Raw genomic sequence first — 13,617 nt, forward strand, 5'->3', positions numbered from 1 at the left:
TATTTTATGGTTGTTATTGGAGATAAACTCATTATTTTACATTGTTTCATATTGTGATTTACTGCTGTATAATATTGTTGTACTGTATATTAAGTGATGCCGTGATATACGCCAACCACGCATCAATCCGTCTATCTGTATTGCCGGATATTTTAGTAACTGGTGATTTAATTTGTCATGTATTACAGAATTTATGTCAACCCGCATTCACAGGCACGTTTGATCTTGTTGCCTCATATGGTTTGAGCATTGGAGTGGACACTCATGTGGACAGTGCAACAGAGAGCCAAAGTGTCTCCTCTTCCGGTCAGGCCCTATGCCAACCAGCCGCAAAGAAAAACATAATGGGAAAATATTAACAATAATTTTTTGATCCCATTTGAATTGTGCCATGAGGTACACATGATGTTTGTCCATTTAAAAGGTAACTTTGCAAGTGAAGAAAGTCACATCGTAAAACTGTTGCACTATAAGTTATGAATCAGAAAGACTACACACAACCAGTCGCATAAGTGACGTCTCTCCCGCCAGGCCATTTTGGTGTTGGTGTGACGTATATTGTACGAGACGAGAGATGTAGTCGATTGAGCAGTTTGGTAACAAAACTAAACGCTACGTTTCGGTTTTACGACAAACTGTGACTTTCTTGACATACAAAGTTATCTTTTAAATTGACAAAATTTACATGTGGCCTTCATGGCACAATTCCAACGGGATAAAGAAAAAGTATCGTCTTTCGCCGTTCACCACCATTCCTATTCTTTTCACAGCTGGTTGGTAGCAGAAGCAGGAAGTAGGATAGCCTGGGTAAACCCAGCCCCCAGTGACCTGCTCTCAGACTAACCCTGCTCACGAGTCACAAGGTGACTAGCTAGTGACTGAGAACTCTGAGAGCAGGTCACGTGGGGGCTGGGTTTACCCAGGCTAGAAGTACTGTAGGAGGTCACTTTGGCTCTGTAAAATACTCACATACTAACAATCCACTAATATGTTTTCCACATTCATGTAAGAACAACTTTAGACACGTTTCCATGTGTACACGACAGACATTTCAAGTCAAGAGTGAGATATCGACATAGACAGACATTGTTGCCCCAGAGAAAATAAGAAATTAAAATGAAAAAAGAAGAAAAAACGAGTATGCTCAGAGCAGTGCCATGGGAAAATGATGATGCCTGCAAGTTAAAGAGGGACTGGGATAGTACTCACTCCACTGACTGCAAGAACAAATCAATGTTCTCTGTAGCATCATTGAACCAGAGCTGCATAATGTTACATCACAACTTCAACCATCCACACACCTTCTGCACCCCATAGCTGCAGGGCCCTTAAAACAGCTGTGCTAAAACCACTACTCAAGAAACAAATCTTAGATCCCGCCGTTTTAACACTTTTAGACCTATTTCAACCCTGCCATTTGTCAGTAAGATCCTTGAAAAGGCAGTGTTCACACACTCAATTCTTTATTTTTGTATTCATAATTGATGCAATGCATTCTCTACTTGAGAATAATACATGTATTCATGAAATCTGGTTTCAAGTCAGACCACAGTACTGAAACAGCACTGGGTGAAAATGTAAAAGATCTGAGACAAAATTCTGATGAGAACAGTTCTGGTACTTTTGGATCCAAGTGCTGGTTTTGATACTGACCATAGTATACCCTAAAAACAGCTTGAAACCTGCATTGGTCTTTTTGGAACTCTACTGAATAGTTTTAACTTTTATCTGACAGAAAGACAGTATTGGGCGCCATGTGCTGAATACTGTAACATACACTTTTGGTGTTACAGGGTTCCATACTTTGTCTGCATTTCTTAGCTTTGACCAGCGCCTCTATAGGTGGCCATGGTTTTTGCCCTAGGAGGCTGAAATTAAGCATGGAGGTCAAGTGTAAGTGTGTGTGTCTTTGTGTTCATGCAATTTGGATAAAAGGGGAGCGGTTGGGGAGGGCGGGGGGCAAATTTCTAAATGCAGGGTGGCAGAGGCAGAGTAGGGTGGGCTGCCCCTACCATCCTGCATTTGGGAAATTTGAATGATGTGTTCGCTCTCGTTTTCCAATTTCTCTGTAGATCCTGTCACTGAAAAACATGAACTTGGTGTCAATTTGGATAGCTACACTGTATGCAGTTATACATACTGTAACTGTACACTATCACCACACAATGCTGATATTCTAATGAAGAGAAACTATACATTCTATGTGTCCAAATGGGGAAATATTTAAAACCAATGAGTTAATCTTGCTCTAAAAGTAAAATTGGCAGTATAAGAAACATAGATGTGATTATTGACTCTGAGCTAAATTTTAAACTATGTGGATAGCATCAGAAAGACTGCTTTTTAGCATACAGTGTATGTATGGAGAATTGCAAGAGTGATTCCTATTCAATAGTATCACCAGAAGGTGTTGAACATGCTTTTTTCCCCTTGCCTCGAGTACTGTAATGCACTTATTACTGGTTTGCCTCAAAAGACACGAGACAGTTAAGCCTGTTTAAAATGCTGCTGCTAGAGTGCTGACTAGGACTAAGCAGAGTGAACATATCATACATTGGCCACTTGACTCGGCACTGGCTCTTTTCCTTGTTTTTAAGGCACTAAATGGTTCTGTACCTCCAAACACATCACATTTCCTGATGGGAGATGTTCCAAGTCGCTGCTTGAGATCATCAAACGCTGGTGTACCTAACGTTCCTACTGCAAAGCAACGTAAAAATGAGCCACTGCTTTTGGTTTGATTCTCCAAAGATTTGGAGCACTCTCCCACTTCTACTTCATCACACTCCCTCTGTAAATAGCTTTCAAAAGCTATTGAAAACCTATTTCTTCAAGGTTGGATTTTCAGAGGCTTTCTATTATTTTTTAGCTGCATTATTTTCATCGTACACTTAAAATGGGCTGTTTCTGTTATTTTCTTAATAATACTGTATGTTTTACTTTGCATTTGTATACGTTTTAATATCTTAATGTTCATATCATTTTAATGTCTACTCTGGTTTGTACAGCACTTTGAGCCGCATGTTATGTATGAAAGCTCCTAAATAAAGGTATTTATTTATCCCTGCTCCATTTAGTGCGAGTGAATTGAATCCTCTATAACCTTCCATTAGTCTGACAGGCGCGTATCAAAAATTAATTGCATATATTTTATATGAGCTATTTTAAACTACAATGTGGCCCCCAACTCCTTTTCCTTGACTCCCTCCAGTATGAGTGCAAATTGTGTTTTGACAGTCACCAGTACACATACCTGCCAACATTAGGCTGTGAAGATCCAGCAACACCCACCGGCTCTATAAATACAACACCCACCGCAAAAAGAAACGCCTTCTTCTTCTGGGATTCAGCAATAAACAACGAAAGTTAGAAATTCAGTTTGTCCGCTTCAATTCAGTTCTCAAATCTGTTCAGAGTAAACCATCTTAAAAAAAAAGATCTCCGGCAATGTTATCAGTTCAGTTCAGTTTCCCCCCCACGAGTAGCCTAAATCCTCTTCCCAAACAAATCAATAAAGGATCTCTTCAAAAGCTGCCGGTGGGCGTTATTTCATTGGACTAACACGTTCGTTTTTATTTTCCTCGTATGACAATGTTAAAATCTGATAACAATATGGATGCAGTGGGGTTTAGCCAAGTGGACTGAAATGTGTAAGTATATTTCTTCTTGGGACTTGTTTAAGCCATTTTCAACGGCAAACTGAGTGGAGGGCCTTGAGCGAATGCAGCGACGAGCAACGCACGATAGGGGGGGGGGGGGTCATTTGCACACACCTATGCTTCTGAGTTGGGTTGTCAGGTAGCATGACCCATAATTGCAATGCCAACCTTGACACCTCAAAAATGGGGAGAATTTCAAAACCAAAGCATAATAACTACTTTGAGTTTGATGAGATTTGATTGTTAAGGCACTTCAATAAAGTGTATTATTATCTCTCTAGTCTATTATTAAGTAGGTAAACGATTATTAAGTATATTAGTATGACCAATACGCTATACATTTTCCCCTTTGAGATTAGTATCATATCAATCTTTCATACAGCGATGCATGCAGATATAAATATTATTTGGTGCGTGTATTGGGCTATCATTACAAAGCTCCCTCTCCTCTGTCTCTCTCATTTCTTCCCCGCAGTGAAAGACGGACAGATCACATGACGGAAATGACAGTTTTGACAAAACGCATTCCCCTTTACTTGAAAACTCTCTGTAAGACACGGGAATTCTTCTTGCCGGGATGTCAGAAAGTTACACGAGTAGGCCGATTTCTTTGTCTTCAAACTCTCCATTTCTCTCTCCGTCGAGACCGTCACTCACTGAGGTGGACGAGGCGAGCAGCATTTTAAAGAGTTGTAGGGGCTTATACACGCTATACAACAGTACAGCCAGAAACGGGTGTTGATAACGAAAAGGGAAAAAAAGGTGTGAAAATGTGTCGTAAATTGGGAGAAATATGGGAGAATTGTGACCCCCGGAGGAAACCGGGAGATGCCAATGAAAATCGGGAGTCTCCCGGGAAAATCGGGAGGGTTGGCAAGTATGCACGTGACACAGAAACTGAGAAACAGCCATTTGATTTGTATCACTATGAAATCAGGAGATTAACGTGAGCAATTACCATTTCCCGACAGCAGGAGAAAGGGTTAAAAATAGGGAGAGTCGGGAATGTTGGCAGGTTTGCTTACAGGCTGGTCGCCTCGATTGATCCCGACCAGGAACAGCGACTCGGCGATGAACAGGCTGATGCACAGGTTCTTGTGGATGGTGTTCCGGTCGCTCTGGAGCCCGCGGAAGAAGCAGAAGGTGAAGAGGCTGATGAGCAGGCAGACCAGGGACAGCAAGATGCCCACCCACGTGATCACGTCCAGCAGCATGTCGTGAACAGGGTCCGTGTGCTGGAAGCAAGAGAGGGGAGGAGAGAAAGCGGTCAGTAACGTCCAGTAGTGGAGATGTAGGGTGCAGAGAAATCAGAGGAAACAGGGCTTTAGAGACGTTATTGTCATTCAGAAATACATCTCAGTACTGTATTTGTCTGTAAAGAAAATAAAATATATACTGTAAATGGGATTCATTCAGTTGTAAAAAAAAGTAGCATCAACAATAGATAACATTAGGATAATAAAAATAATTATTGTCTTCCGAGCGGGGGTGGGGGGGTGTCTCAGATTTTTCTCGCATTTTCTCCCCAATTGTACATGGCCAATTCCCCCTGCTGTCCTGGTCGTTGCTCCACCCCCTCTGCTGATCTGGGGAGAGCCGTAGACACACACATTCTTCTTCCGATACATGTGCCAGCCGCTTCTTTTCACCTGACAACAAGGACATTTCACCGGCAGGACGTAGCGCGTGGGAGGATCACGCTATTCCACCCAGTTCCCCTCCCCCTGAACAGCTGCCCCGACTGACCAGAGGAGGCGCTAGTGCAGCGACCAGGACTCCATACCCCACCGGCTTCCCACCCACAGACACGGCCAATTGTGTCTGTAGTAACGTCTGACCAAACCGGAAGTACCGCTGCCGGGAATTGAACCCGGGTGGTAGGCGAGTGCTTTTACCTCTACACTAAGCAGACGCCCTGCAAAAAAAAATCACAGTTTCAACAATGAAATATAACCCTCAGTTCTTTGAGTATTCACTCAACCTCCTAATAGGTCACTACACAGTGAGCCACAGGTGGCGGATATGAATCATGAATGAGTCGGTATAAATGAATCCAAAATGCCTCCCATTGTTTCTGTCAAAAAAGCAAAGTGGACAGGGCCACAGGTGTCTGAGACCAGCGCAATGGGAACACGATCAAACCACGACATGGTCAGTAACTTTCATCACTAGCTTTTAGATCATTTTCTCCTTCCAAACGGTAATTTGCCACCACAGCCAGTTTCGGGCAGTAAAGAGCGTTCCGCTGACGATAAATACGCGGCTTTACGGGAGATAAGGATCACCAGTGACTCCACCAGAGCCATGAAAGAGAATTTACATCAAGCCATAAAAGGCAGGTGAATGGGCTACTACTTGGGGAGAGAAGCAGCCTAAAATAACCGCGTTTGCAGAATGGCTGACATGTTGCAACCCACCTTTGCAGGTCCGAACCTGCAAAGGTGAATATGTCATTCAGTCATGCTCGTCTAATTCAATTTAAAATAATTGGGGTTCAATGAAGCATATTGAAATAGGGGACATCATGTTGATAAGCTGTGTACAAAAAAAGACAAGTCTGTATTTTGTTATAATAACGCAAAGAGAAGAAGGCCGCAAGCCTGTTTTGCCTGATCAGCAAACTGTAAGGATATGCTCCAGACGATTTCACTTGACACCGCCAAAAAACTGTCCAACTGTCACCAAAACAGATGCACGCAGAGTCCCCAGACCAATGCACATCTGGCATTTGGCAATGCATTGTCATTATCTGATCAACTGAACTGTATGATGTCACATGGAAGAGAAGACTTCTCCGGAGGATAGAGGCGGAAAACGTGACAAATGCGCTTTAAAAAAAATGTCTTCTATGTTATGTAAAACGGCATCAGAGAAGCATCAGAGAGAGCTACACCTTGATTTATTAACTTAACATAATTACTGCACCCAAACACTTTGGTCAGGTTCTGACATTCCCTAATTTCCCAGAGGAATCGTCCCGTTTTTCAGTCCGCTGGGCACTGACTTAAAGTAAGGGAGGGAAGTGGGAGGGGAAGGGGGGTGTTTTAAAGAATCTGCCAACCTCCTTCCAGGCTGACTGTCATCCCTGCTGGGACTCAAACGACTGTCTGGGTGGAACTTGAGATTTGAGGACATGACTATGCCCGAATGCTAATGAAGATCAAACAAGTATGATTTTGACGCGGAAGAAGAAGAAGAAGAAGAAAAAAAAGTTGAATCCACTTAAAGCTAGACAGTTAATTAGCATTAGCACAGCCTGTTAAAAATCAGCAGAGGCGAACAATGATTTCTTGAAAACGGAGCTCAATTCCCCTCAACTGTGCAAACATCAAACGCTGACATTATATATGAACCGTCAGACGTGAAGAGTGCAGTTCTGCTTTTCGATATCAAAGGCTGCGCGTCTTAGCCTCCCGCAAATAATGTATGACTTGGAGCGATCGTATATAGGTAACACGCATGAAAATATTTGCTTACGTTGAGGGGAAAAAAAATGAAAAAGCAAACGCGTTCTATATGTCTTCTCTCAAACAAGCACAGTCTTAAATCACATTCAGACCACAGTCAGCAGTATTTTTTGTGGGGGCAGAGAGAGAGAGAGAGAGAGAGAGAGAGAGAGAGAGCGCTCATCAACATCCATGAACATCAACATCCATGGGTGCTATTTTCCCCCCTCCCCTTTCCACCAGTCAAGTTAGATTGAGGAAACTTGGGGGTATGAAGCATCACACATGAGGCTTGTTTGGTGGCAGCTCGGCTAACAGCTAGCAGCGAGAGGGGGGAACAGATGCTGATCATTAAGGGGCCGTGGTACAATAACAGCCGCAGTGCTACTTGAGTTCTGGGGGGAGGGCGCTCTTTTGATTTTCCTGCCTGATGAGCCGTTGTGTATACTATGTAGGGAGATGGTGGGGGGGGAAGAGATCCTATAGGTAAAGCAGACGCGTGTGTGTGTGTGTGTGTGTGTGTGTGTGTGTGTGTGTGTGTGTGTGTGTGTGTGTGTGTGTATGTGTGTGTGTGTGTGCGTGTGCGTGTGCGTGTGTGCGTGTGTTTGTGTGTGTGTGTGTGCGTGTGTGCGTGCGCGTGTGTGTCTGCGTGTATGAAAGCCAGGCGGGTGAAGGGTGCCTACGCAGTGGGTGGCAACAGATGTCGATGTTTGCGCTCGTGTGCGTGCGCTATAGGTGTGCGGCGGCGGCGCGAGCGCGTGTTTGCGTGTGTGTGACACGTAAGTGGGGTTCTCAGTTGACTGCATCACAAAGGCGTTGATGCGGTGGGTGGTTACTCGCTGCAGCCTATTGTTGCGCGGGACCCTTAAGGTCTCCCGGGCACGCCGCCGCGGCTGTTGCGACGGCTGCAGGCTCTATCCATCATCATCTCACCTTCAATTGGAGAGAGAGGGCCGGGTCACACAGAGAGAGAGAGAGAGAGAGAGAGAGAGAGAGAAACACAAGAGATATACTGTTAGAGACGCAGACAAACAGAGAGACCGGGCGAGAAAGGAGCTGGGGGAGAAGGGCATGGTAGCGTATCCACACCCGGGTGATGGATTTACTGCGGAATGATTTCTTTGTTCGGGGGGGGGGGGGTGCGGGTGATGGCTGAGGCAGCGTCAGCCGCAAAGCCTCTACTGAAAGTTCTCTTTTACCGCTGGGGGAGGAGGGGGAGGGGGGGGCTCCGCTCAGGCAGGATGGCAAATGATGTCATCTGCAGTGCCTCTGCTGCGCCTCTAACCTCACAGTGACAAGTCGTGGGCAGGCGGGGGGGGACCTGGTACAGAGGCAGGCGGGGGACCTGGTACAGAGGTCTCCAAAGCGGACCAGACGTAATTTGCTCTGAAATTCACCGGCCGTGTCGCGGGGAGCTGCCGAGTCGTACGCCGTTACACGTTACTTACTGGGCCGCGCCGCGTTTGGCCACATTCCATTTGTCTTCCAATCTTTCTCTCCCACATTCCCCCCCCCCCCCCCTCTCTCTCTCTCTCTCTCTCTCTCTCCTTATTTCTTAAACACACATATTTTTCATTCCAGACGGATGCCCGAGGAGATTGGCTTTGCCCCTGATCTGCTTGCGCGTATAAAATAAGGTTTTCTAGGCAGCCAGGCAGTCTGAGGAGAGAGAGAGGGAGAGAGAGAGAGAGAGAGAGAGGAGACATGACAACAGTCTCCCTTCCTTCCTTCAGCATCGCACATTCTGACCATTCCTAGTCTCGCCATCTGAACCCGACGTCGCATCGTACACAATTAATTACCATAGCAACCTATCTCCAAAGCCAAATCTTAGCCAAAAAAGAAGAAAGGTCCAAGGCACTCTTCTGGCATAAACTAAAAAGCCTTTATTTACTTTAGATGGCTATATCATTTAGAAAAGTTTAAAAACATAGCTAGTGCATGTTAAAAGAGCTGGGACATCACCCCCCCCCCCCCAAATCTTAGCCAGTTCTTAGAAATGCTGAAGGGTTTGCGAATTGGTGGAGAGACCCGGAGTGTCAATCCTTTATACCTCAAAGAAGCGCTCCCAGCATGGAGGCCATGAAGTCAATCCAATTAAAATGCATAAATCTGCCCCATAGGCCTCTGGAGGCGGGGCTTTGACTCATGAAATATGGTCGGCTGCGGCAGACGCTGGTGCTAAAGGGTGGCGGCCCACTGTGGGGAAGTCATGTGGCAAGTTCACCTCCAGTATGAGCCAGGATTTATGACCTGCACGGGGATGAGGAGCAGTTGCAGGGAGGGCAAATGAATCAGGGGTCCCCGGCAAATTCGTCACGTCTAAACGGGCCGTGGGAGAGATTCCAGCTGCGCGGGGGGAGTTGACATTCAGCACATGCACCTAATGTTGACACCGTGTTCTATAGGCTACAATAACTATGATATAATGCATGAGGGGAACTTTCTGCCGCTATTAGCTGTGAGCCTGGCCTCAGTGGTTTGCACGTTCAACATACACAAGTATATTCATTATTTTTGGAAAAAAAATCTTGCAGCAACAGTTTGCAGTGCACACGGTGCTTTCTATGCTACCGCACGAAACAGCGTGAGCATGTTAATAAAGTAGACTGAGCTTCCCCATCGTAGCTGCTGTCTGATGGTGCCAGTGCAGATGTTCTATAAGCAGGGTTCTCACACCTTCTTAAACATCAAACCTTCCAGGGCCAATTTCCCTGAAGTTCAAGGACCCAACATGGCATACTATAGTTTGAGACATGGATCCAGGTTCATTACTGTTACAACACTGATCATCTTTATAATGATAACTAGCAGGCTTTACAGAGGCTCACAGACAACAATTAACACACATTTTCAAGGATTTCAAGGACACGTGGGAACCCTGTATGAGGATATGAATGACACCCAAATATTACATCCTTCAATCATCCAGTGGGATGTAACATTGATTTATAGTCTGGCCTGTGGGGAATACTGCCACTTACCAGCAGTCCAATCCCTCCCTCCCAGGGGCCCAGCACACACACACACACACACACACACACACACACACACACACACACACACACACACACACACACACACACACACGTACTACCTAAATATGGCCTGTAGGTGGAACCGAAACAGGTCTATGTTTCGTGAACCAGGGCTAGTCTCGCAGCAATCTGAGAGCCCTACTGTTTTTTCATAGAAGGCGTCAACTCGTCTTTTACAACAACAGTGGAAAATTACCGGAAAGTCGCGGCGCAAGTTGCTATTTAGACTGTAAACAGTGGAGCACGGACACGGAAAAGGAAGTGACCTTGGCAGGAGAGGTGCGCTGTACAGGAAGCTGGGAGAAAAGGTAGGGCTCTCCCAGAGTCTATTTTTCAAATAAAAATAGACTCTGGGTTCCCAGATTGGTCTCGCAGTAGCCAAACATAGATAGATATCTACGTCTGGTGCACAACTCTTGAAGGACTGCCCGCTAAGACCAAAACAAAATGTGTGAGAGGCATATGAACTGACCAACCACGGACCTCCTTATTTGCGCGACGCAACTCGTGGGCGGTGCATTTTGAACGATGCACCAGAGCCGGCCGAACTTCCGCCATGATACTATTGGAGCCAGGGGATTTCCTCGGGCAAAAACCCGGGAATGCTGACATGTGATTCAGACCCTCCGTCGCTGCAGGCGTGCTGACGTAAGACGTTGGGGTCTGACCGTGTGTGAGACTAGCCTAAAGCTAGTGCTTTAGCGCATATTTAAAAGATTATTTCACAACAGCCACTGGCTAACTGGCAGGCTTTAATTCAAAGGAGGTTGCTCAATAAGGAGCAAGCCGCCTTAGGACCTTGAGTGGGCCTGAGCCATTAGAGACTCTTAAAAGATAAGCCAACCCTGGTGCAACATCGGCCCTGCTCTGTGTGTGTGTGTGTGTGCCCTTTGTTGTTTTGAGTCTGTAGCGATGTAGCCCTGCATCTATCAAAGAGTAGTGGGACAAAATGAGATGGCTATAGGCTTATACAACAAAGAAGTGGCACATCTGTACACACGAAACACAAGATGACGCCGCCACTGTCGAATGATAGGTGTGTGTGTGTGTGTGTGTGTGTGTGTGTGTGTGTGTGTGTGTGTGTGTGTGTGTGTGTGTGTGTGTGTGTGTGTGTGTGTGTGTGTGTGTGTGTGTGTGTGTGTGTGTGTGTGTGTGTGTGTGAAAGACAATTTAACGTTGCAGGTTTCAGGGGGAGGCGCCAGCCTACCTCCGACGAGCCGAAGTGAGTCGTCACCACCTTTGGAAATCTTGACCGAGATAAATCCCCCTCTTTCAATATCCAGCTGACTGGAGGGAATTTATTTCCAAGGCCTGTCAATACACTTCAGCCACGCTTACCCGCAGGATGCCTCTAAGGCTCAATAACAGAACAGCTGCAGGTTGGAATTATCAACGTTCGCAGAAAAGTCACATCAAAGTATACACACCCACTCGCATCACTCTCTCCGAAAAACCCTCCGTTTTGCAATCGTTTCTACAGACGACACAAAAGAGGCGTAATCTCTAACACACAGCTGTGCCGTCTGCGAATGGCGTTTAATTTGTTTACGTTGCCGACGGCGGTTGTGCACTTGGGGAGCGGAATCAGTCAGAATGCAGCGGCTCTCCGCCCAGATAGCTCACATTAGCAAACAAAGCGTTTGAGTGGCGACACAGACAGTAGTGACAGCACTTGATCCCCCTGTGATTTCCTAATAGCAGTTACCTGATCCGCTGCTTGTGACAGATATAGTGTGGGTGGCTGTGCTGCGGCGAGGGGGAGGCATGATTGAGTCGTTTGACATTTTTGAGTTCCTGTGAGTCTGCGAATGAAAAAGACTCCGTGACTGTCTAAGAGCATTTGATTATTTTGGTTAAGATCATTACGTTCAATTCCCCACAGCTGTGCAACAGTCTCTGACACTGGGGACAACTGTTGCCAAAAAAAACTCATTCTGCAAGAATGGAAGTCCCCCTCTTCACCTTCTTTCCAACTGTGGTTGACGGATATGATCTCTGTTATAGGGATGGAGAGACTCAGATCCCTGAGATCCAACTCACTTAAAAAGTTTCTAACTTTGGGACCTGTTTCTGGCCTACCTCGATGAGGTTGGGGCCAGCGGGTGACCTGCCCGGCTGGTTCCTCATGGACCCCTTGCGTGGGACCCCATGCACAACATCTCTTACAAGCACATACTGTAAGCACCCTATGCGGCTGGTAGCACCACATTGTAATAATTGTCGATATTATATGTATGCTTTTCCTTCTTTTCCTGTGTCTGAGCCTGTTCGTTTGTTTCGTTTGTGTTGTTCCGAGTAAAATTGCAAAATTGCAAATAAAACATATAGAAAATATTTTTTTTTATCCATCTTTCAATTCACACAACAATGCCCACATGCCTAAGAAGTGTTAAAACATTTAGCCCAGTTGTGATCAAGCCGACTTGAGTGACTTTCTTCTCCGTGTGCACAGATCAAAGACTTATGGTGAGTTCAAAAGAGTGATAATTGACTTCAAACATAATTACTCCCGGTGAGAGACGCAGCCGGTGGAGTTTGCACGAGTATCTCCACTGCTGTGCTGTAATCATCTCAGCCATACTGAAGTTCAAAGGTTCCATATGAATATGAATATCAATGTGAATGTGGGCAAAGTTTTCACTCCAGAAAGGCGCTGTGCAGAGGGCACTTATTGTTGGAAGGCAGCTAATTAGTCTGTTCAACAAATATTTGGCGTCAAAGTCTGCGAAGTTTTGCTCAATAACACCTTGAGGTTTAGCGCTGAACTTAAATGATGGAAGGTTAAAGACTGCAGGCTAGGGATGCAGCGGTTTCCGGTTTGAAGGTATACTGTGGTTTCAAAAAGTCAAGCTATCAAAACCACTAAGATTTGCCGTCATACCTTCACCACGGTATCAGCTGTTTCCCCCTGAGAGAGAAAGTGCCCAGACACAGTGCAGTTATGTGGCCCCTCCCCCCCGGCTGCCCAGTCTCAGCAATCAGTGTAGCTGAGCCTGTGATCATCAAGAAGTCATCACGATAAGCATTTATTTGATATTATGATGTGTTTTAGTTTGACATAAATTAATTAGATGAAATAAATAAAATTAAATATATTTTGTTCAATGGCAAAAAAAAAAAATGTATTTTTTTTGTTGCCAGATTTCACAATAACACATAAAGGTCCGTGATACTGTGATACAGTCAAACGGTGGTATTATTGTCCAAGGTTATCATACCGTCAAAAACTCATACCGCTGCATCTCTACTGCAGACAGAAAATTGCATAATGTGATGTTTGCTACTTCCATGTAACATTGTACAGTATAACGCTTATTATGTCCATACAACATGCAGCTTATACAACAGTTCTGTTGAGCAATATGAATGGATAAGAGGGACCCCATGGCCATGAGTGATAATATTCAGCATAACACACAGGACGCTTCAGTGTGTATGTAGCTAACGTTAGCTTAGCTAGCTTGCTGTCGGGAA

The 13,617-nt window shown here is 45.2% G+C and overlaps 1 protein-coding gene across 1 annotated transcript in view; it reads right to left on the bottom strand.

Annotated features, from left to right (window-relative positions):
- Positions 1–13,617, bottom strand: part of LOC310780144 (adhesion G protein-coupled receptor L3) — a 212,853-nt gene that overhangs the window by 45,936 nt on the left and 153,300 nt on the right. The window contains exon 14 of the mRNA XM_083640702.1: positions 4,685–4,894. Coding sequence (XP_083496828.1) covers positions 4,685–4,894 — 210 coding nt within the window. The remainder of the gene's footprint in view (positions 1–4,684; positions 4,895–13,617) is intronic.

Source organism: Poromitra crassiceps (genome assembly GCF_964638095.1).
Source record: "Poromitra crassiceps genome assembly, chromosome: 7".
In the NCBI taxonomy this organism is placed as follows: Eukaryota; Metazoa; Chordata; class Actinopteri; order Beryciformes; family Melamphaidae; genus Poromitra; species Poromitra crassiceps.